Genomic DNA, 26,692 nt, shown 5'->3' on the forward strand with positions numbered 1-26,692 from the left:
GGCAACGACATACTTCACTCGACTGAGCTAACAGCTTGATGAAAGCACTCCTTGTGCCGATAATATAACGCGCCATGCCAAACTATTGCCCACTCCATGGAAAATGTTGGGATATAGGTACTTTGGTAACAGAAGCATCGTCAGGAAACTTATGGTACGACCAAGAGTGTCGAACTGCTTCTGATGATGATGAAAGCGACATACATAGTAACATTACAGTCTGTAGCTACGCGCCAGGTGAAGGAAAGTATCGGGAGAAAAGGATACAGATACAGATAGTGTACTTAGGGTATGGATTGAATATTTTTCCCGGCTGCTAGTATCGGACAGTGTTGTGGAATAGGATACCGTAGAACAAACTAAAATAACGTCCATATTACTGTAGCCCGAATGAGGAACAACAAGGCAGCAGGAGCCGATGAATTGGCAGACAATGAGAGATGGATATTATAATTTTAGATGTACAGCAATTTCATTTACTTTGGCACCAAAACAAATGATATCAGAATAAGAATAATATTGGCAAACAGATGAACATTTCGATTAAACTAACTGTTAGAAACAAGGCCAAATAACACTATTCGAGACACTGTTGGTGTTTGTATTTGCTCAAAGGCCATTTTTATTCAATTCAAACAATCTAACATATTAATAACAAAGACGTCTTACTTCACGATCTTTTTCTCATAACTAAATCTACTTATCTATAAGCATAGCATAGAAACTCTGTTAAGACATATCCACAGTGGTGCTCCCACCTGCGTTTTATAGCTAAAATCAAATATAATCCATAAACATAAAATGCCCAAAAAATCAGAATCATCAAAAAAGGGTCAATCTATAAAAAATAATCGTGACCTACATGCTAGAGACATATAAACTAAATATTTACTTAAAGCTTGGGAAATATTTACAAGTACAATAAATCTAATCGCCCGTAAACTCTCCTATCACTGAGCTTTATAATGTGTCACCAACACTAACTTCAATCTCCTAGAGTCCCTTCATGTAGAGAAGTAATCTCAAAATGACACTCGCCCTACCCTTAGACCCCCGTATCACCTTGAATCCTGATATCCATGAACTCCTTCCCGTAATATCTCATGCATTCCCCATGGATAGTCCTGTCATTCGACAGGGCCCCACTCCAGCAGCGGGACGCGTGACCGACGCCGCCTGCGGCTGCCCTTCAAAACCAACCATGGCTGCATATGTAGCACCCTGGTGAGCTAACCTCTTCAATCGCCCAAGGTACCTCGTCTTCACTTCCTCTCGCCTATCAGCAATTCTCCTCAATACCGCAACGCAACTCTGCGTGGACACTCCTTGGAGCTAGCAGCATGGCCCTCTACTCTACAATTAGCACAACTAATTGGACGAATTCTCCCTCAGCCGCATCAACCACGGCCTCAATACCTTTGAGCGGGATGATGCATTTCCTCGGGCCATGCGTTTGAGCACATTTCATATATCTATACGACATTCCGCAGTTGGATGAGACATGTCTAAACTGTTGGCAATTGAAGCACTGCGCCATTCTCCGAACAATTCTTCCGCATACGTACTGTACAATCCAGTACCCTATTGTACAACCGCTCAATGTTCGTAGAGCGAGTACGCCTAATCATTCACTTATCAGATGACAACGGGGTCACATGCAACACTTGCACCTCAAAATCCACCTCATTTTCAAGGGAGTCCCCAACCTCCGTCGTACTATATTCATTCGACAGCCCTTCTACTACCTCACCATACGACAACTTACTCCTAGGCGTAAGTGTATGGAATTTATACTTTCTTTCTGACAACAAGCCTTTTGCCCTGTCAAAATTGTCCCACCCCTTCAATCTCAGCTCAAAAAAATTACTATTATAGTTCGCCCTTAATACAGTACTAATCTCCTTAACGCTAACCTTGTGCATGGTAATCGCCGGCAGGAATTTGTTTGTCCCTGGACATATCTGTCGCCATCGTTCGTCCTACTGCTGCCGAGGTACCACCTACCCACGCCAAAGTTTCATTATTCGTTTTCTGAGCATTCGTTGTTGAGGACCTTTTGAAATTCGGGAATTATGAGTCATCGATATTGTCGTATTCGCACCCCTGGGCCTCGATAGTTGAAGTCTTTTGCGTCGTATTTAGCCATGATGTGTTGTTGCATATATTTTCATTTTTCCATGAGTGTTGCTTTGTTGCCTTGTCCATTTATCCATTTATCGCCGTCGGTGCGATATTTACCTTCATCTGACTCCGAATCTTCGGCAACTTCGCCAGTCCATTTTTCAACGCAATTGCTGGCTTGTTCAGTTTCTATGGTATCCATGGTTTCAACTCGTGTCTTTAAGCTAATATTGTTGCTTCTCTCTTTCAATTTCTTCATTTCTTCTAGAAGAACTGTTTGTAGTCCAAAGAGTTCATCGTATTTCTTTTCCAGGTTTTCATATGCAATCCGCAGTTGAAAAGTCACCAGATAGGGGATTCGTCCCCATCTGCACTCCTGCATTCGATTCAATTAAGTCCTTATCAGTCGCATTAGCTTGATGACCGAATTTGTTTGGGATAGCACAACCTTTGTCGACGGCATATTAAATCCTTCCATGTTTTACTCATTTTAACGTTGTCACAGTCTCGGTGCGTGTTAAAATTATTCTCTCCATCAAGATGATATTCATCACATCTATGGGTCCTTCACAGGCAATCACTATACTTTTCTATCTGCATATCCACTTTCCCGTTTTTAGTTTCTTCTTCACGATTTGCACACAAACACTGTTAACACTGTAATACACACCCGTGTTGTTGTATGGTACTTGTGATAGAGAATATCGGCTTCATATGACCCATGAGCTGTATGACGACGGTATCACAGTAAAGCGTACCAAAATAGAACGATTCCGTTGGCTAGGTCATGTTCTGATAATGAATGAAAAAAATCGAGCGAAGAAGTCTTTTGAAGGCAAAAGAGGGAGACAAAATTCCGATGGAAAAAACAAGTGGAGATAGACATCTCGAAGCCAGGTATCAGAAGTTGGAGAAGTAGCGCAGAACATCGAGACCCTTGTAAATCTATTCTGATATCGGTTACAGCTTATTAAAGTAAAGGTGGAGGGTAAAGATGGAGGGTATATATGTAAACCACATTCCGTTCACCAACTTAATCGGTTGAAAAATGCATAATTTATGCCCCCATATTGGTCTTTAAGTTAGCTTTATCCAAATATAAACCAACATACACAATTCACTGTCCCAAATTTCGGCGAAATCGCACAATAAATGCGCCTTTTCTAGGCCCAAGACCTTAAATAGAGAACGGTCTATAGCAGATAATTCAAATCAGGATCTGGGTCAAATTGAAGATGGATGTCGAAGAGCCTAACAAAACTCACTGTTCCAAATTTCGGCGACATCGGACAACAAATGCGCCTTTTATGGGCCTAAACCATAAATCGAAAGATCGGTCTACATGGCAGCTACATCCAAATCTGAAACGATCTTGTCCAAATTGCAGAAAGATGTCAAGGGGCTTAACACAACTCACTTTCCGAAATTTCGTCGAACTCGTACAATAAATGCGCCTTTTGTGGGCCTAAGACCTTCAATCGAGAGATCGGTCTATATGGCAGCTATATCCAATTTTGATCCGGTCTTAGTCAAATTGAAGAAGGATGTCGAAGGGCCTAACACAACACACTCTCCCAAAATCGGACAATAAGTGCACCTTTTATGGGCCCAAGACCTAAAATCGGTGTATCGATATATATGGCAGCTATATCCAAATCTGGACCGATCTGAGCCAATTTGAAGAAAGATGTCGAAGGGCCTAACACAACTCACTATCCCAAATTTCAGCAAAATCGGATAATAAATGTGGCATTTATGGGCCTAAGACCTTAAATGGGCGGATCGGTCTATATGGGGGGATATATCAAGATATGGTCCGATATAACCCATCTTTGAACTTAACCTGCTTATGGACAAAAACATAATCTGTGCAAAGTTTCAGCTCAATATCTCTATTTTTAAAGACAGTAGCGTGATTTCAACAGACAGGCGGACGTCGATCGTCATTTACGACGATCAAAAATATATATACTTTATTGGGTCGGATATGGATATTTCGATATGTTGCAAACGGAATGACAAAATAACTAAACCCCCATCCTTCGGTGGTGGGTATAAAAATGTAACTAAAGCGATCTGGCTGGTTCAACTGTAGGAACTGTGGTTTGACAATGTACTTAAATAACTAAGTATATTTAAATAACTAAGTTGTCGCCCAAATGGGAAAAAATTTTTTCTACTTATATGAAAACAGAGCGTGTTAAGTTCAGCCGGGCCGAATCTTATATACCCTCCACCATTGATCGCATTAGTCGAGTTCTTTGCGCGGTATCTCTTGTTAGACAAACATAGAATATTGAATAAGAACTGTTATGCGAGCTATATCAAGATATAGTTTGATTCGGACCATATATGAATGGCGAACATTGTGGAAGTCATTGTGCAATATTCCAGTTCATTCGGATAAGAATTGCCCCATGTAGGGGCTCAAGAAGCAAAATCGGGAGATTTATATGGGAGCTGCATCAAGCTATTGATCGATTCAGACCATATTAGACACGTATGTTGAAGGTCATGAGAGAAATCGTTGTACAAAATTTCAGCCAAATCGGATGAGAATTGCGCCCTCTAGAGGTGCAAGAAGTCAAGATCCAAGATCGGTTTATATGGCAGCTTTATCAGATTCTATATCGATTTACGCCATACTTAGCACAGTTATTGGAGGTCATAACAAAATACCTCATGCAAAATTTCAGCCAAAATTTCAGAATTGCGCGCATAATTGGCTCAAGAAGTCTAGACCCCAGATCGGTTTATATGGCAGCTATATCAAAACATGGACCGATTTAAACCATACTTAGCGTAGTTGTTGGAAGTGATACCGAAAGCAAAATTTCAATAAAATCGGATAAGAATTGCGCCCTCTAGAGGCTCAAAAAGTCAAGACCCAAGATCGGTTTATTTGACAGCTATATCTGGTTATGAACCGATTTGAACCATACTTGGCACAGTTGTTGGATATCATAACAAAACACATCGTGCAAAATTTCATTCCAATCGGATAAGAATTGCGCACTCTAGAGGCTCAAGAAGTCAAGACCCAAGATCGGTTTATATGGCAGCTATATCAAAACATTGACCGATATGGCCCATTTACAATACCAACCGACCTACACAGAAGTAATTGTGGAAAATTTCAAGCGGCTAGCTTTACTCCTTCGGAAGTTAGCGTGCTTTCGACAGACAGACGGACGGACATGGCTAGATCGACATAAAATGTCACGACGATCAAGAATGTATGGATTGCCCAAAAAGTAAATGCGGATTTTTCATATAGTCGGCGTTGACAAATTTTTTCACAGCTTGTGACTCTATAATTGCATTCTTTCTTCTGTCAGTTATCAGCTGTTACTTTTAGCTTGCTTTAGAAAAAAAGTGTAAAAAAAGAATATTTGATTAAAGTTCATTTTAAGTTTTATCAAAAATGCATTTACTTCCTTTTGAAAAATCCGCAATTACTTTTTGGGCAACCCAATATATACTTTATGGGGTCTCAGACGAATATTTCGAGTAGTTACAAACAGAATGACGAAATTAGTATACCCCCATCCTATGGTGGAGGGTATAAAAATAAACATGGGATATAAATATCCCATTAGTTCTCTATTCATTGAATACGAGTTTTCAAAAATACAATATGGAACACGTGTTTCCCATTCGTCTTCAAAAGGTTAACATTTTGAAGGATATTATTGAAAATTTACCTATATATTTTGCCCAACATCCATCTTGTTGTGTCTTCATATCTGGAAAATTTAGGGGTTAGCATTACTTTTTATCCATACATCGGCGATGCTAATTGGACAGATAAACTCGGAGTGCTGTGTTTTCCGTCTATTAAAATGGTTACTGTTCCGTCGATATCATACACAAAATGCTCAGGGTCTTGGAAAACTGTCTCATTAATAATATGCTTTTCTACAACTGTGGACAAAAATATCTTAGAGATATAAGTCAAGGGTTGACATAGGAATATGTGGGTTTACATTAAAATATATGTAGCTTGCTTAGCCCCTGGAAGCCGCGGAGGTAATGCTGTTTATATTAAATTTTACAGTTTATTATTATCTTTCATTATATGCACCATTAAGTAATCCCCAGTCTCCTAGGATTGTCTGCAAAATTTATATCGTAAATGTTTCACTTCCTTCCTTCAGCCCTTTTATTGTAGTTCATCAATAATTATTCGTTTTAATTTTTGTCCTTTTTTGTTACGTAGCTTACAATCAATAATTTTAATCTTTTTGCCTGGCGATAATCAGACAAATAATAAAGGTAGAAATGAAAGCAAAATTTACGACTTTTTGCTCATTAACAGTCAAAACAGTTGGAGCAGCAACAGCAATAATATGTGCGAATATAAAAACTGACATAACAGCAAAGTGTTTAAAAATTCAAACAAAAAAAAATAATAATAATTCTATCATCAATGGAGGGATTATTAACAAGTGCCAATGCTGAATTGTTCTTTGTTTCAAAAAAAAAAAGCATAAGAGTCGGACAGTCAAGGTCAAATATATTACAATTATAAATAAGACATCGCAATCTTTCCATTTAACAGTTACATTCATTTAGCCGACGGAAAATCGAATATATAAGATGTTCTTTAAGAAATAATTAAGGCCTATCGTTGGCTTAAATTGGGGTACATATTGAAACGTTTATTTTAGTGGAGGTTCTTGTGGTGCATTAAGTTCCATACCCATTTGGTTAAATCTCCCATATTGTGGAAAAAAACTTCTAATGAGCTTTTTTTGTGCAGTCGCTCCAGGCTTGTCCGTCGGTCGGTCTAAATCGGTGGATAACCAGATATAGCTTCTATATAAACCCATCGCCCGGATTTCACTTCTTGAGCCCTTACAAGCCACAATTTTCGTCCGATTTTTCTGAAATTTTGCATGTGGTGTTCCGTTAAGATTTCCAACAACTGCGTCGAGTACGGTCCGAATCGGTTTATAACCTGATAGAGCTCCCATGTAAACTGGACTCTCGATTATCTTTGTTCGGTTCCTAGATGCTTTAACTTATGCCCTACAACTAAATTTATTTTATATAAATTTCTAGCAAAAACCATGGTGGTGGGTTTCCAAGATTCGGCCCGGCCGAACTTAGCACGCTTTTACTTGTTTATTTATTTATTTTTTTTTGATTTAGCTATGTCCGTCTGTCTAGCCGCCTTTCTGTTTTCTATTTTAATTGGTACACAAAGTACAGGTCGCAATTTTCAACCGATTTCAGCGTCGGCGATATGCGCTCCCGATTTGCTCCTTTATTGATCCCAAAAGTTCTGCTCTCTTTTTCATTCTACTCAAACTTCTTCTCCCTAATTAGCGTCACGATTGGTTCAGGGATTCCCGTCTTCAACAGCGTGCTCCACATAGAGCCAGGGCTGCGGAGTCGGAGTCAGAGTCGAGCGATTTTTCCGGAATCGGAGTCCAGAAAATTAACTCGACTTCTACCCCGGACAAAATAGAAGTAATGCTTCAACAAAAAAAATTATATTCAAAGAAAAAAAAAAATAAATAAAATTTTGTCTTTATAATTTTTTTTTGAAAAAGAAAAAATGTGATTAATATACTTTTAAAGAAAAAAAATCATTGAAATATTTATTAAGAAAAAACTTCATTAAAATTTTGTTTTAAAAAATATGTCACTGAAATTTTGTCTTTAGAAAAAACAAGTAAGAGCGTGCTAAGTTCGGCCGCCCGAATCTTATGTACCCTCCACCATGCTTCGCATTTGTCCGAGTATCTCTTCTTAGGCAAACATAGAATATTAAATAAGAACTGTTGTGCTATGGGAGCTATATAAAGTTATAGTCCGATTCGCACTATAAATTAATGCTGAACATTGTAGAAGACAATGTGTAATATTTCAGTTCAATCGGATAAGAATTGCGCCTTGTAGGGGATCAAGAAGCAAAATAGAGAGATCGGTTTATATGCGAGCTGTATCAAGCTATTGATCGATTCAGACCATATTATACACGTATGTTGAAGGTCATGAGGGAAGCCGTTGTACAAAATTTGTTCCAAATCGGGTAGGAATTGCGCCCTCTAGAGGCTCAAGAAGTCAAGATTCCAGATCGGTTTATATAGCAGCTACATCAGGTTATATACCGATTTGCACCATACTTAGTACATTTATTGTCATAACAAAATACCTCATGCGAAATTTCAGCCAAATCGGACGAGAATTGCGCCCTCTAGAAGCTCAAGAAGTCAAGACCCAAGATCAGTTTATTTGGCAGCTTTATCAAAACATAGACCGATTTGGCCCATTTATAAACCCAACCGACCTACACTAATAAAAAGTATTTGTGCAACATTTCAAACGGCTAGCTTTACTCCTTCGAAAGTTAGCGCGCTTTCAACAGACAGACGGACGGACGAACATGGCTGGATCGGCAAAAAATGAGTTTTTGCTTTGCAATAGAATTTGGCTGGTTTCTTAGATCACGATTTCGTTTAGTACCACACCAAAGTTATCAGTAGGATTGTCAAAAAGATATGTCTTCTAAGTTGAAACAATGCTCTTAAGAGTATTTTCTTATTGTAGCGGAAAGCCTCATTCTTCCCGACGGTATAGTGATTTCGTCTACCTGTTGAACGGACGGACGGATATGACTAGATTAAATTAGAATATATATACTTTGTAGGGTCGAAGATAAATTGTTTGAGGTGTTACAAACCAAATGACGAAATTTGGGAAAAGGCACTTTATAGAGCGCACATACCTAGTTTTGAACCTAGGAACACGAACCATAAGCCCTTTTCCGGGGCAAAGGCCTCTGGACCCCCTAAGGGCCTTAAATGACCTCATGGTCATGGTCGTTGGCGCTACTCAAGTATTGTCGAGTGAATGTGTCAATCACATATGAATGCCCTCAGCAGTATAGTTAATGTGGGCTCCCTTAACACCCACAATATAATATTCTTGCGTTTCCATAATCTACTCCTCAGTACCTTTCATTTGATACCCTATTGCCTAGGGTTAAAGGGGCTTCAAAACATTCAAGATCCCAAAGGTACTTCCCGGATCTTTTAATACCCACCACCGAAGGATAGGGGTATAGTAATTTTGTTATTCCGTTTGCAACACATCGAAATATCCATTTCCAATCCTATAAAGTATATATATTCTTGTCTGACCGTGTGTCTGTTGAAATCACGTTACAGTCTCTAAAAATAGAGAATTTAAACTGAAACTTTGCACAGATTCTTTTTTTATACCCTCCACTATAAGATGGGGGTGTACTAATTTCGTCATTCTTTTTGTAACTACTCGAAATATTCGTCTGAGACCCCATAAAGTATATATATTCGTGATCGTCGCGACATTTTATGTCGATCTAGACATGTCCGCCCGTCTGTATGGTTCAAATCGGTCCATAACCTGATATAGCTGCTATATAAACCGATCTTGGGTCTTGACTTCTTGAGCATCTAGAGTGCGCAATTCTTATCCGATTGGAATGAAATTTTGCACGACGTGTTTTGTTATGATGTCCAACAACTGTGCCAAGCATGGTTCAAATCGGTCCATAACCTGATATAGCTGTCATATAAGCCGATCTTGGGTCTTGATTTCTTGAGCTTCTTGAGGGCGCAATTCTTATCCGATTTGGATGAATTTTTGCACGAAGTATTTTGTTTTGATACCCAACAACTGGGGCAAGTATGGCTCAAATCGGTTCATAACCTGATATAGCTGTCATAGAAACAGATCTGGGGGCTTGATTTCTTCATCCTCTAGAGGGCGCAATTCCCATCCGATTTGGCTGAAATTTTGCATGACGTATTTTATTCTTACTTTCAACAAATGTGTCAAATAAGGTTCAAATCGGTTCATAACCTGATATAGCCGACCTGGGATCTTGACTTCTTGACCCTCTAGAGGTAGCATTTATTATCCGATTTGCCTGAAATTTTGTGCTCTCTCATCCTCTCATGACCATCAACAAACGTGTTTATTATGGTCTGAATAGGACTATAGCCTGATACAGCTCCCATATAAATCGATCTCTCTATTTTACTTCTTGAGCCCCCAAAAGGGCGCAATTGTTATTCGAATTGGCTGACATTTAACACAGGTCTCCAACATATAATTTAATTGTGGTCCAAACCGGACCATATCTTGATATCGCTCTAATAGCAGAGTAAATCTTTTCTTATATCCTTTTTTGCCTAAGAAGAGATGCCGGGAAAAGAACTCGACAAATGCGATCCATAGTGGAGGGTATATAAGATTTGGCCCGGCCGAACTTAGCACGCTTTTACTTGTTGTCCATAAGCATATTAAGTTGGGCTATATTGGGACTATATCTTGAAGTAGCCCCATATAGACCGATCCGCCGATTTAAGGTCTTAGGTACATAAAAGCCACATTTATTGTCCGATGTTGCTGAAATTTGGGTCAGTGAGATTTGTTGGGCCCTTCGACTTATTTCTTCAATTTGACTCAGATCGGTCCAAATTTGCATATAGCTGCCATATAGACCGATCTTTCGATTGAAGGACCATAAAAGGCGCATTTATTGTCCTTCTTAAATTTGGCTCAGATCGGTCCAGATTTTGATGCAACTATATCCAAATCTGGATATATCTCTCGATTGAAGGTATTGGGCCTATATAAGGCGCATTTATTGTCTGAGTTGTGTCAGGGTCTTCGATATCCTTCTTAAATTTGGCCAAGATCGTTTCAGATTTGAATATAGCTGCCATATAGACCGATCTCTTGATTTAAGGTCTTGGGCCCATAAAAAACTTATTTATTTTCCGATCTCACCGATATTTGGGACAGTGGTTCAGATTTGGATATAGCTGCCATATAGACCGATCTCTCGATTTAGGGTCTTGGGCCCATAAAAGGCGCATTTATAATTCGATTTCGCTGATATTTGACGCAGTGACTTATGTAAGTCATTTTGACATCCATATTTTATATGGTTCAGATCTCTCTATATTTGGATATAGCTACCAGAAAGACCAACATTTTTTTCTAGAAAAATTGATCAACGACTTGTACTTATTAGAGCTCTCAATGTCCCTGCCGAATTTGGTCCAAATCGGACCATATTTCAATATATAGCTGTATGTGGGCATAAATAATGCATTTTTCATCGGATTATGACAAAAGGTGGTTTACATAAAGGGTGATTTTTTTGAGGTTAGGATTTTCATGCATTAGTATTTGACAGATCACGTGGGATTTCAGACATGGTGTCAAAGAGAAAGATGCTCAGTATGCTTTGACATTTCATCATGAATAGACTTACTAACGAGCAACGCTTGCAAATCATTGAATTTTATTACCAAAATCAGTGTTCGGTTCGAAATGTGTTCAAATTTTGACAAATTTTGTTCAGCGATGAGGCTCATTTCTGGTTGAATGGCTACGTAAATAAGCAAAATTGCCGCATTTGGAGTGAAGAGCAACCAGAAGCCGTTCAAGAACTGCCCATGCATCCCGAAAAATGCACTGTTTGGTGTGGTTTGTACGCTGGTGGAATCATTGGACCGTATTTTTTCAAAGATGCTGTTGGACGCAACGTTACGGTGAATGAACACATTTCGAACCGAACACTGATTTTGGTAATAAAATTCAATGATATGCAAGCGTTGCTCGTTAGTAAGTCTATTCATGATGAAATGTCAAAGCATACTGAGCATCTTTCTCTTTGACACCATGTCTGAAATCCCACGTGATCTGTCAAATACTAATGCATGAAAATCCTAACCTCAAAAAAATCACCCTTTATATACGTGAGGTGGTGGTGTCAAAAGTTCGGCCGGTTGAACTTAACGCCTTTTTACTTGTTTTTACATATTCGTAGTCTACTCGCTAATACCTTTAATTTGATATACATATTGCCTATTTTGGAACACCCTCACTCTTTAATGGTGGGAACAAAACATACAATTTGTAAGTGTTCGAAGTCGGAGTAGAAGTCGAATCAAAACTGCTCGACCCTGCAACCCTGCAAAGAGCTTCGGGAAACTGTTTCAAAAGCACATAGGAAGTCCATGAATAAAAGGTTTAGGTGAGAATTAAGCTTTGCAGACTGTTCAATGATTATACGCAAGCAGAACGTCCTGACCAGAATCCTGCCTCTTCCTTCCGCAAAATGTAGTCATGTGCAGGCGAAACACGCTGAAGCAGAAAACTAGCCATTACCTTATTTATTGCGTTTAGCAATGTAATCACTCTCCAGTTTTTACATTGGGTGAGGTCACTTTTCCACGCTGAGGTGGCAGCATTTGTATTCCAGGACTCTCTGATGATTGCGGTGATTAATTGAGCAATGGGATGTGCTCCATACTGCAACAGTTCGGCAGGTATATTTTCAGGACCTGCTGATTTGCAATTTTTAAGTGAGACCAATACGGCCTCAATTTCTTCGAAGGTTGGTGAGGCTGTAGATATAACCCTGCATAGGTTTCGGCGCACGGGGGATTACGAGGGCCAAAGCTTAGGTCCTCGTTTGCTGGTCCTTTGGAGCTGAAAAATCCGCGCCATCGCTCTAATTGCTGTTCTGATGGTGTTAATTCCGATCAGTCCTCATCTTTTATTATTGCCGTTGGCCTTATATCGTATTGTTGCCGATCATAAACGCCACGTATCCATTATTAGCAGAATTTTCGACCTGCTCTGCTAAGATTTTCGCTTATTTCTGCGAACTAGGCGTTTGACCGTAGCGGAACGCTACGTAAACGTTCCCGGCGTTTTATTTCCCCTATAGTTTCGTTGCTAATCCACGGTTTTTAGGATCGTTTAGCAATGCTATGAGGATAGTACTTCGGATAATATGTTGAGATTTGTTAGTCAGTCTTTAGAGGATATATGATTCAATACAGTCCTATACGTACACTAGAAGCCCATTCGGGAAATTTGTGTAAAAATACCTATTGCTGTCTATATAACTCTTATATGTTCTGCTATTTTTTTAATCATTTCTATGGTATGCTGATTATAAAATCCACATATTAAAATCTCTACCGAGGCATTCAATAACGTAATTATTATTCACATGTTTTTGTACGGTATCCCAAAAGCAGCAAAACCAGCTGCAGTGACAGCAGCAATAAAAACAACCTTTGTTTAATAAATGTAATCGATCGATAATCCATTATTATGCATTGTTAATGAGCAATGTTTGCGAAATCAAAAAAAAAAACTGAAACTGAAAATAATAACAATGTCTTTTTAATTATGCCATTCCATTGCTGCCTTTTTACTATTCGGTTTTATATTTCTGCTATGACAAGCAAAAGTTGGTACAACAAAACCATAACAAAATATCACAGACCGTATAGTACATCACCATGGGTGCAGATGGTAGTTTTGTGGCGGCCAGGTACTTTTCCATGTCCTTGCATCCGGTCATTTAGTTGCAGTAAAACTTTAACTATATGTTCAAATTTAACATACCTCCTTACTAAAGCAAAGGGTTGGAGTTGGGCAAAAAACCACTCTGTGACATTTTGAAAGGCAAAACTTACCTCGACATTTAGACCACTTTGGGTGAGGAAAACTTTCATGGCCGGATTTTCCTTTGGTGTATAACGATAAAATTCACGTCGTCCTTTGTACCATTTTACGGAATATAAAGTATCATTTTCCATATCGTAATTACATGTTAGCATTGCATTACTGCCACGTTTTACAGCTTGTGGTATCGTTACAGAGACATCCTTTAAGGCCGTAATAAAATCTGCAAAAAGTAGAGAGAGGGAGACAACACTTATATATAAATAAATGGACATAACTCTAAAATGAGAATACGGAAAATAAGGGAAAGACAAAATAAATTACATTTGAGATGTACAAACAGCACATGGAATCAAAAAATTATAATGATAATTATAATAATTATCATCTCTATATTTATCCCGTGAAAATAAAAGAAAACTAAAATAAAACTTTATGCATTCCATTTAAATTAAAATATACTTCACCATAAGCCGCATTTGAAATTTTCTATGATTGACTTTCAACTAAGGAAATTGTTTTATGTAGCATCCCGATCAAGTTATGGACAAATATGGACAAGATATGTCATGACTGATAGAAGTCATAACTAAAAACCATGTAGAAAATTTCAGTCTTCTTGGCTTCTTGAACCCCTGGTAGACGCAATTTTGTTCGATTTGGCTAAAATTTTGTGCATGAATTACGTTTTTATCCTTCAATACCCACACCAATATCTCATTCAGAAAGGTCCATAAATTGATATAGGTCCATATAAACTGATCCCTGGATAAGGCCTTGTGAGCCCCTAGAAGCCTCAACTTGTGTTCAATATGGCGAAAATCAATGCTAATGTCCCACTGCGCCTTCTACAACCATCCGATATCTTGGATGTCAGCACCATCAAAGCATGAACCGTGGAGGTATCCTTCGGAAACCAAATTGATGTCGTCCCAAGGAAATCTTTCTCATCAATAGTACTATTGCTCTGTTCCAAAATGAACAAAAAAGAGCGTGCTAAATTCAGCAGGGCCGAATCTTATATACCCTCCACCATGCCTCGCATTCGTCGAGTTCTATGCGCGGTATCTCTTTTTAGGCAAACGAAGAATTTTGAATTGTTATTCTATTGGAGCTATTTCAAGTTATAGTCCGATTCGGACCATAAATGAATGCTGAACATTGTAGAAGTTATTGCGTAATGTTTCAGTTCATTCGGATAAGAATTGTAGGGGCTCGATTCAGACCATATTAAACATGTATGTTGAAGGTCATGAGAGAAGCTGTTGTACAAAATGTCTGCCAAATCGGATAAGAATTGCGCCCTCTAGAGGCTCAAGAAGTCGAGATACTAGTTCGGTTTATATTGCAGCTATATCAGGTTATGTGCCGAATTGCCCCAAACTTAGCACAGTTATTGAAAGTCATAACAAAAGACCTCACGCAAAATCTCATGAGAATTGCGCGCTCTATTGTCTCATGAAGTCAAGATCCAAGATTGGTTTATATGACAGGTATGCCAGATTATAAACCGATTTAAATCATACTAATCATAGTTGTTGGAAGTGATACCAAAACACCACGTGCAAAATTTCAGTGCACGTGAATTGCGCCCTCTAGAGGCTCAAGAAGCGGCTAGCTTTACTCCTTCGAAAGTTAGCGTGCTTTCAACAGACAGGCGGACGAATGGACAGACGGACGGACATGGCTAGACCGACTTAAAATAACATAACGATCAAGAATATATATACTTTATGGGGTCTCAGACGCATATTTCAAGGTTCAACAAACAGAATGACGAAATTAGTATACCCCCATCCTATGGTGGAGGGTATAAAAACTCAAATACATTTCCCAAACTACAAACAAGGGCCTATAGCAACATGGCGCCATGTTAGACCTCTTCCACGCTGTCGGAAAATAACAAATATTTAGGAACTGGCTAAAATAATCGCCAAGAAGTTCCATATCGTAATGTCCATCTTCCTGATTAAAAGCTTGGGATACCAACTTTTCCACTATTCCTGTTGCGTATCAATCTCCTAATGACCGCCCCCACTTCCGTCCTCTTCATCAGTCTCACTGGAGACAATCTGCCGTCACTGTCCACCACTTTATCAGCAGTGACAACCTGTCAATCTCTACCATCGGCAACAACGATCCAGCTCTTACATCAAAATGACCCGCACCATCAATAGCATCTTGCACTTTGGGACCAATATCAGTTTATGAAACAAGCATTCTTGGAATAGATGTTGGAGGTCATAATAGAAGTCGTGAAAAACTTTAGCCAAATCGGATAAGAATTGTGTTCCATTATAGAATAACTTTGGTCCAATAGTGGGAAATTTTAGCCTCAGCAAGGAAGGCCTGGTAATGAAATCAGGCCAACAGACTTTGCGACGAAAGCATATAGTCCCCTTATAAGCTGATATCCCATGCAACTTCTTGACTACAAACAACATTGTGGAAGCAATATAGGAATATTAATCTTAATTACATAACATTTTAATAAGCACTTGAGTACACCACTCGTTGTTGTCTCAAAATGTGATTGCTCGAAATTGCAGAAGTGCCCTTCGTTTAACGCCATTATAAATTAAATTCTTGTTTTGTACCATTTCTTTGTTACTTTGTTCAAATTCTATTTTATTATTGCAAACATTTGTCAACAACTAATTAAAAAGACACATTAAGCTTAACTCTGAAACTGAACGAAACTGAAATAATATAAGTTGTCCAGAGTGGAATAGCACAATTTTTGTTTTAATTTTTATGCCCTCAACCATGGGGTGGGGAGGGTATAATTGTCAATTCGTGTGTAACATCTCGAAATATTGATCTGAAACGGAACAAAGTATATATATATATATATATATATATATATATATATATATATATATATATATATATATATATATATATATATATATATATATATATATATATATATATATATATATATATATATATATATATATATTCTTGATCGTCTTGACATTGTAAGTCAATTTAGCAATGTCCGTCCGTTTGTCCAAATAGCTGCTACTGGTGTAGGTGCACAAATAGCTGCTACTGGTGTAGGTCGGTTGGGATTGTAAATAGGATATGTCGGCCCATGTTTTGATATAGGTCCCATATAAACCGATCTTTGATCTTGACTTCTTGACCTAGGGCGCAATTGAAATTTAGCATGAAATCTTTTGTCTTGAATTCCAATAATTATTCCAAGTATAGTTCAAATTTGTTATAAACCTGATATAGGTCCCATATAAACCGATCTCCCTATTATTCTTCTTGAGCCTATAGAGGGCGCAATTCTTATCCGATTTGGCTGAAGTTTTGTACTATGACCTTCATAACCTTATTTAGCTCGCGTTTATAACCTGATTTAGCTCCGATGTAAACCGATCGCCTGATATGTCATTTTAAACCCCTATAGTGCCCAATTCTTATCCGATTTCGCTGAAATTTGCAATGCTACTATGGTCTCCAACATTCAAACCAAGTATGGTTCGAATCGGTCCATAATTTAATACGGCTCCAATAGCATGGCAATTTTTATCCATTATCCTATGTTCGCCTATAAAGAGATACCGGGCAAAAAACTTTCCAAATGCGATTCATTGTGTAGGGTTTATAAGATTCGGCCGGGCGGAACATAGCACGCTTTTACTTGTTTTTTTGTTTCTTAGCATATATTTCTTTTTGAACTGTGAAACCACACAAATAAACTTTATTCGGGTTCGAAATGGTTCTTTGCTTCCTTGCTACGATGCGTTTTGTTGTAGACTGGTTTTTTGTGTGACAAAACTTAAGGATTTATGTGCAGAAATAGTTTTTTGTTTATGTGGTTGTAAAATAGAAAGTAGTGAAAAAAAGTTTGATTAATAGAGAAATGAAAACGGTTGTCAACGCTTTGAGCTGAAGTCATATTAGATTTGAAGTACGAAATTAAGTTAAAATTTATACAACTTTCGATGAGGTAGTAATGACGGGACATTTTATAAAAATAAATAAATAATTATTATAATTAATTGCGAGCCTTCAAAAATACCCGAGGTATTGCTTGTTTAAAGGAGGAAAGACAGTACAAACGCTAAAAAAAAAATAAAAAAACACCAAATTTTTAATAACAATGGACATTTATAGTAAAGTGATTCAAGGTTAAGGAGCTTTCAACCGCCTTGGTCACCTGGAACTGCTGCAATATTTTCTTCGTTACTACAGAAGTGGTGGAACTACCAGTCGCGTCATTTGGTCGCATTTCCAGCATGTCTAGGACTCGCATGTACTCATAAGGCCTAGAAAAAGACAAGGGTAGTGTTCATAGCCAAACACGATGAGGCCAAAGGCCTTCAGACTTATAGGCCCTACGTCCTTTAAAGGCTATGGATATACCATGATAAAGAATGGACATCCAGCGAATTGCTTTGATATAAGCATCATGCCTATGTCAAGGGAAGGTCGGAGCAGACCACCCTGTATAGGGTTGTGCATAAAATCAAAGTACCCTTTGATGCTAAAATGTTCGCTTTGGCGGTGTGCAGCAAAAACTTGGTAGGTACATGCCATTATTTTTGGCATGTAAAATAATGGATAACTCATTATCCTTAGATTTACTAGCTGCTAAAATATAACAAGTTATCAACAGGAATACCATCTGTGTTACAGGTAGTACAAATGTCATTACATACAGCATTCGATGAAGCTCAAGAATAAGCACTTATTTGTAATAATAGAAAAAAATCATTATTATAATCTTGGTATTGATAAAATGCCATTAAGAAACTAAGGGCAAAATTATCTCATACCCATGAGTGCTGTCCGTTACAAGGTTAAACTCAATGATAAGGGACCTCCATTTTATTGGCGAGTCCGAATGGCTTGCCGCAAAGTGACACCACTTTGTAGCACTGGGAGGGAAGTACTGTGACGTTAATATCAAAAATATTTTTAATTTTTTCTACCTCCCCACAAATCCGTTGATTGTTCCGCATACAGTAAAAAAATAAAGAATTTAAAAATCATTTTGCTGGTCAGAGTATAAAGCATGAAATATATTGCTTAAAAAGAAAAAAACAAAAAAAAAAAAAAATATATATATATATATATATATATATATATATATATATATATATATATATATATATATATATATATATATATATATATTTTTTTTTTTTTTTTTGTTTTTACTTTTATTTTTTTTTTCCAGTTTTCACTATTTCGGCGTAACGTTTTCCACAATAATTTTTTTTACTTTGAAATTGTAATTAAATTAATAATATTTTATGGAGAGATTAGAAACTACAGTTTCTATTTGACTATGACAAATATTTGACTCATTCTCACTTCTTTTCGCATTATATATGTGTGAAACGGAACACAATATAATCTTGATTATTCAATAAAATAACAATTTAATTAGGACAACTAAAAACATGTTCAACATTTGCCTTGTTTACCAATCACTTGCCGTGGTACCAAAAAATCGTAATTTCTATGTCAGAAAATATTTAAGCATGAAAACCTTGTTCCAAAAGTTTTTTATAAGTCAATACCATTCATATTTTATCTGTGTATTAGTTTACAACAAACTGTGTCTTCTGAATGTTAGATATGAAGGGTGGCCCACCAAAAAGTTTAGTTATTTACTTATTCTTGTACTCTTCACTATAGGATGCAAAATGCAAATTTTGCCCATGAATATTCCACTAAGGAACAGGGGCAAACTTCTCACCTATCAATGAGTGCAGTCCGATTCAAGTTTAAGCTCAATGATAAGGGGCCTCCTTTTTATAGCCGAGTCCGAACGGCGTGCCGCAGTGCGACACCTCTTTGGAGAGAAGTTTTACATGGCATATTACCTCACAAATGTTGCTGGCATTAGGAGGGGAAAGCCACCGCTGAAAATATTTTCTGATGGTCTCGCCAGGATTCGAACCCAGCCGTTCAGCGTCATAGGCGGACATGCTAACCTTTGCGCTACGGTAGCCTACCGATGAGATGAGATATATATTAATTTCGCCATTCCGTTTGTTAAACCTCGAAGTATTGGGGGAAGACTCCATAAAGTATTTTTGTTCTTAATCGCCATGATATTTCAAGTCGATATCTTGATGTCCGTGTGCCGTAGCATACTTTCGACATGCTTACTTTTAAAAGATTTAAGTTAGCCGTTTGGTTTAGTGTTGATGTAGGTCAGTTGGGCTTTAAATGGGTCAGATCAGCCTATGTTTAAATACAACTCCCATTTTAACCGATTTCTAGATTTTACCTATTAGGTTTCTAATGGCGAGCTTTTAATAAATTGGGCTGAGATTTCCTCTAAACAAGTAGGGGTGATTTGGAGATGACAGAAACTAAAACACGATTTTGATTGAATTTAACTTGGCAAAATCCAGACTTATCTTGTTCTTCCTTTATCTTAAATGTTGGGCTGCAAATGGAGGTAAGACATTGGTTACCGAGTGTAATACAATATCAAATTAAGTTGGAATGTTATGTTTTTGTTAGTGACGATTCTTCTACATGATCTAAATAATTTGCCTGAGTTTTGTAGAATGGAAGATGTTACTTAGTAAAACAATTATTAAGAATTGCATTTTATACCCTCCACCATATGATGGGGGATATACTAATTTCGTTATTCTGTTTGTAACTAATCGAAATATTCGTCTGAGACCCCATAAAGTGTATATATTCTTGATCGTCGTGACATTTTATGTCGATCTAGCCATGTCCGTCCGTCTGTCCGTCCGTCCGTCCGTTCGTCTGTCTGTCGAAAGCAAGCTAACTTCCGAAGGAGTATAGCTAGCCGCTTGAAATTTTGCACAAATACTTCTTATTAGTGTAGGTCGGTTGGTATTGTAAATGGGCCATATCGGTCCATGTTTTGATATAGCTGCCATATAAACCGATCTTGGGTCTTGACTTCTTGAGCCTCTAGAGTGCGCAATTCTTATCTGATTGGAATGAAATTTTGCACGACGTGTTATGTTATGATATCCAACAACTGTGTCAAGTATGGTTCAAATCAATTTATAACCTGATATAGCTGCCATATAAACCGATCTTGGGTCTTGAGTTCTTGAGCCTCTAGAGTGCGTAATTCTTATCCGATTGGAATGAAATTTTGCACGACGTGTTTTGTTATGATATCCAACAACTGTGCCAAGTATGGTTCAAATCGGTTCATAACCTGATATAGCTGCCATATAAACCGATCTTGGGTCTTGACTTCTTGAGCCTCTAGAGTGCGCAATTCTTATCCGATTGGAATAAAATTTTGCACGACGTGTTTTGTTATGATATCCAACAACTGTGCCAAGTATGGTTCAAATCGGTTCATAACCTGATATAGCTGCCATATAAACCGATCTGGGGTCTTGACTTCTTGAGCCTCTAGAGTGCGCAATTCTTATCCGATTGGAATGAAATTTTGCAAGACTTTTTTTTATTGTTACTTTCAACAACTATGTCAAATAAAGTACAAGTCGGTTCATAACCTGATATAGTTGCTATATAAACCGATCTGGGATCTTGACTTCTTGAGCCTCTAGAGGTCGCAATTATTATCCGATTTGGCTGAAATTTTGTACGACGGATTCTCTCATGACCATCAACATACGTGTTTATTATGGTCTGAATCGGTCTATAGCCCGATACAGCTCCCATATAAATCGATCTCTCTATTTTACTTCATGAGCCCCCAAAGGGCGCAATTCTTATTCGAATTGGCTGACATTTTACACAGGTCTCCAACATATAATTTAATTGTGGTCCAAACCGGACCATATCTTGATATCGCTCTAATAGCAGAGCAAATCTTTTCTTATATCCTTTTTTGCCTAAGAAGAGATGGCGGGAAAAGAACTCGACAAATGCGATCCATGGTGGAGGGTATATAAGATTCGGCCCGGCCGAACTTAGCACGCTTTTACTTGTTTGATATTTAACTATTTGGCCCGGTGAGCTTCGCTACACTCATCTCGTGTGTCTAGTGTATGATCCGCTTGAATCTCGTCCTCTTTTCTCTGGGTGTTGCACCTCGCGGTGTAGAGCCTGGCGAGCTCCATGACATGCAGGTTTATCAAGACCATTCCGGCTATTACTAGGGCTGCGGGCTTCGCCGCTATCCGGTGGGATTATATGTCATCAAAAACCGCCGTTCTCTGTCCCGAGAGCAAGGATTTTGCTCTGCTGCTGTCTGTAGTGTCCGGGCCCATATTTCGCTCCCTTACAGGCGGATGCTTTTGCATGTCTACATTAAAAATCTGCTCCTGCTCGCAAGAGGCTGACCTATGTTTGCCATCAGTCGACTGAGTTGCGCCGTTAATCTCGCGTGCCGGGTTTGCTCTCCATAGGTCAGCTTTGTATCCAGTCGGATCCCTACGTATTTGACCGATCTCTTGTTCTTCACCGGTATGTCGTCTATGCGCATATCCACTTCAACTGGAATATTTTTTCTGGTTACGAATTTGGCTGAATTTAGTTCGTTTTATTTTACTATAAATAGATCCAAAGAACTTGAAAATTGCGACTCAGGGTGGAAGGTATGCATTGGCCGTCGGCCGAAGCTAACCTGCTTTTAGTACTTGTTTTTCAGTAAGTTAGTCTATATTAAAGTTCATCATCACATCAGTCGCACGGCTATTGTTACTGTAGCCTATTATATGTGAATAAATCACAACTTGGAATTATCAATTTGGGTTACCGCCAGTTTAGGATTTGAAACGCATTAAATGCGGTGTGCATCCTATGTTATGCTCGGTCTTAAAAAAAAATATTTTTATATTTGCTTTTGTTTTTTTACTTGTTAGATTTTTTTTTTTCATTTTTAGTGCTCTAATTATCGTACAGGAAAACTGTGGATCATTGTTATTATTTTGTTTTATTGACCTCATATTACTATTGCTACAGTACAGGTGCCTAGTAGCCGATAATTATTTTGTGGTTTCTATGTACTAGCCTCGATAATTGGGTTTAGCTTTGTCGAAGTAAGTGTAAAATTTATTACTTATATTGTTTAAATATTGGAAATTATATTCAAGTCTTATTCTAAGTATTCGGATTATAAAAACATTTCTCTAGAATATTGTTTATAATTGAACTAGTAGACGTTCAAAATAAAACCGAACAGATACAACACACAAGCAAAAATTCTATACCCAAATATAGAAGAACTGAAAGTTACATCTACTACACCAAAGCTATTAGAAACTAAACTCTTGTTGATTGCAAAAGTTTTTTTTAATATGTTCTGCTGTTCCACAGAACTGTTAAAAACTACAAATGTCCTTCGTAGCAACTAAAGGAATACCGACGAAAAAACAACTGCAAGGAAGACGTATGAAATCGAAATCGCATTTCTTTTATAGCATAGGACCAGAAAATATCTCTGGTAATCTACCTTTGGCTTGGGCTAACGAATTTGGCCATTTTCAAAAACAATCGTTTAGGAAAAGTTTTTTTAGTGGTTTCGGTTGGAAGAGTCCATACTGAGGTTGCTGGCCCAAACATTTGCTTCCTGCCATTTGTAGTAATTGCCACATATGCTTTTCCTGAATTTTAGATACATACATTAAAAGTAAAATCTATTGGAGGTGGTGTGCTTCGCCATAGGATACCGAATGTTTTATTTCTATATAAACGTTTTAGTTCTGTTTTCTTCTTTGTCCATCGATTTTTTTACGATTGTGTGAGTTCAAATACCCTACACCATTACAGTGATGTTGATTTTTATACGTTAGTTGGTAATAGTAGTCGTTGACACGCGAAATAAGTAAAAATGGGTTTCGCACACATCACATTGTTGGTGGAGAATTAACCATATTTGATACTTTGCATATTGAGCACTGTAAAGACTTATAGCACTCATACCAAGTATAGTCCAAATAAGTCTTTAACCTAGTTGTTTTTCTTTTTTAAGGGAACAAGTTTTTATTTCTTTGGCCCTTTTCAAATGGAAATCTCTGGTCTGTGCAACGATTGTAGGACATATGTTTGCCATGGTGAAGGCCACTATAGCGCAAAGATTAGTAAAAAAAAAATTCAATTAAAAATTTAATTGAAAATAAAATAGTTTTCAATTAAAAAATTAATTGATTCAAACATTTTTTAATTGAATATGAATTTCTTTTCAATCACAGTCGTGATTGAAATCTTTGCCATTTTCAATTTAACAATTAATTAATTTAATAATTTTTTTAGTCGAATGGAGCCCTTCATAGCCCAACGGCTGACGCCTCAGTGCACAACACACTGCTACGACAACAATACCCGACACCCGAATTTTTTTTTGGAGAACCTACGCGGGGAATTTTTTATACCAGTGGCCACGGACCTTTTCCCAATAACGCAAGTTCATTTTCCAGGTACACATCTGTGTATCAAATATAGAAATTAGTTCGAATTTTCAAATTACTTTTTCAAAAACGGTGATTGTTTTTTTTTCATTTTTGTGATTGAAGCAATTTTAATTAAAAACATAATTGGATCGAATAATTTAGTGATTGAAAAAGAATGTTATATTTTTCTGTGTGGGTTTGAATCCTGGCGAGAACACCAGACAATTTTCAGCGGTAATTGTCCCCTCCTAGTGCTGGCGGCATTTGGGAGATACACTGCCGTGTAAAAACTTTTCCCAAAAAGGTATCGTACTTTGGCAAGCTGTTCGGCTGTATAAAGGAGGTCGCTTATCATTGAGCTGAAACTTGAATCGGACAGACCTCATTGATATATGAGAAGTTTGCCCTTGTTCCTTAGTGAAATGTTCATGGGCAAATTTGCATTGTATTTTTACTTTGTCGCCATTGCGGTCTTTCACACTACCGAAGCGTTCATACGAACGAACATATTTTCCATTTCTACAAATTCAATGAGTGCTTCGACGGGGACAAACTATCGATACCCATCACCTCAGGTATAAATATTAACCACATTTGGATAAAATCCTATGAAAATGCACTATTTATGTAAAACTAGCCCAACGTCGAGGGTCTAACGCAACTCACAGTTCCAAAATTCTGCGAAATAGGGTAATAAATGATAATAAATCAGGAGATCGCTATATATGGCAGTTATATCTAAATATGATCCAATCAGCATCATAGTCGGATAGGTGTGAAGGGGTCTTATTTAACTGACTGTACTAAGTTTCATTAAAATCGAGTAATAAGTATGGAATTTATGCGTGAAAGACCTTAAATCTTTAGATCGGTATATATGACAGCTATATCGAAATTAAAACCGATCTGGTACATATTTGGCACTTATGTCGAGGAGATTAACAAAACTAACTGTGCTTAACAAGCTGAGCGGGTACCTTTTTTCGCTCCGCTCTCGCTCCGGCAGACTTTTTCCGCTCCGCTCTCCCACATAAACCGATCTCCAGATTGTATTTCTTGAACCTTCAACTTTTTGCCAAGTATGGTCTTAACCAGACTATAACCTGAAAAAAATTCATATAATCCCACCTCCGATTAAATTTCCAAAGCCTCTAGAGAGCGCAATTCTTATTCGATTTGGCTGAAATTTTGCATAATGATTTCTCCTATAACCCCCAACATACATGTCAAGTATTGTCCGAATCCATATCTAATCTGATAATGTTCCCATATAAAAAGAGATCATCCAGTTTTACTTCTTAAGCATAAACCGAAAGCAATTCCTAACCCAATTCAAAAAAAAAATCGTACAAACAAATTGACAAATACTGGATGGTATACAAGACTCGTCCCGACCGAACTTGGCTCGTTTTTACTTGTTTAGACTTTAAGAGGAAACCTTTTCCATAACGACTTAATGAAAGTTAACTCTAAAGTTAACTCGTGTTAACTTAATAACCTTAATTTTTTTAAACAAGTAAAAACATATTAAGTACGGCCAAGCCGAACTTTGGATGCCAACGACGATGGACAAATTTTTATACCCTCCACCATAAGATGGGGGGTATACTAATTTCGTCATTCTGTTTGTAACTACTCGAAATATTCGTCTGAGACCCCATAAAGTATATATATTCTTAATCGTCGTGACATTTTATGTCGATCTAGCCATGTCCGTCCGTCTGTCCGTCCGTCCGTCCGTCCGTCCGTCTGTCTGTCGAAAGCACGCTAACTTCCGAAGGAGTAAAGCTAGCCGCTTGAAATTTTGCACAAATACTTCTTATTAGTGTAGGTCGGTTGGGATTGTAAATGGGCCATATCGGTCCATGTTTTGATATAGCTGCCATATAAACCGATCTTGGGTCTTGACTTCTTGAGCCTGTGGAGTGCGCAATTCTTATCCGATTGGAATGAAATTCTGCATGACGTGTTTTGCTATGATATCCAATAACTGTGCCAAGTATGGTTCAAATCGGTCCATAACCTGATATAGCTGCCATATAAACCGATCTTGGGTCTTGACTTCTTGAGCCTCTAGCGTGCGCAATTCTTATCCGATCAGAATGAAATTTTGCACAACGTGTTTTGTTATGATACCCAACAACTGTGCCAAGTATGGTTCAAATCGGTCCATAACCTGATATAGCTACCATATAAACCGATCTTGGGTCTTGACTTCTTGACCCTCTAGAGGGCACAATTCTTATCCGATTTGAATGAATTTTTGCACGAAGTATTTCGTTATGATATCCAACAACTGTGCCAAGTATGGTTTAAATCGGTTCATAAACTGATATAGCTGTCATATAAACAGATCTGGGGATTTGACTTCTTGAGCTTCTAGAGGCCGCAATTCCTATCCGATTTGGCTGAAATTTTGCATGACGTATTTTATTTTTACTTTCAAAAACTGTGTCAAATAAGGTTCAAATCGGTGAATAACCTGATATAGCTGCCATATAAACCGATCTGGGATCTTGACTTCTTGACCCCTAGAGGTCGCAATTATTATCCGATATGCCTGAAATTTTGTACGAGGGATCCTCTCATGACCATCAACAAACGTGTTTATTATGGTCTGAATCGGTCTATAGCCCGATACAGATCCCATATAAATCGTTCTCTCTATTTTACTTCGTGAGCCCCAATGGGCGCAATTCTTATACGAATTGGCTGAAATTTTACACAGGCCTCCAACATATAATTTAATT

The 26,692-nt window shown here is 37.8% G+C and overlaps 1 protein-coding gene across 1 annotated transcript in view; it reads right to left on the reverse strand.

Annotated features, from left to right (window-relative positions):
- LOC106088824 (uncharacterized) overlaps positions 1-26,692 on the reverse strand; it is a 381,905-nt gene that overhangs the window by 96,264 nt on the left and 258,949 nt on the right. The window contains exon 4 of the mRNA XM_059366031.1: positions 13,623-13,834. Coding sequence (XP_059222014.1) covers positions 13,623-13,834 — 212 coding nt within the window. The remainder of the gene's footprint in view (positions 1-13,622; positions 13,835-26,692) is intronic.

Source organism: Stomoxys calcitrans, chromosome 3 (genome assembly GCF_963082655.1).
Source record: "Stomoxys calcitrans chromosome 3, idStoCalc2.1, whole genome shotgun sequence".
NCBI classification, from domain to species: Eukaryota; Metazoa; Arthropoda; class Insecta; order Diptera; family Muscidae; genus Stomoxys; species Stomoxys calcitrans.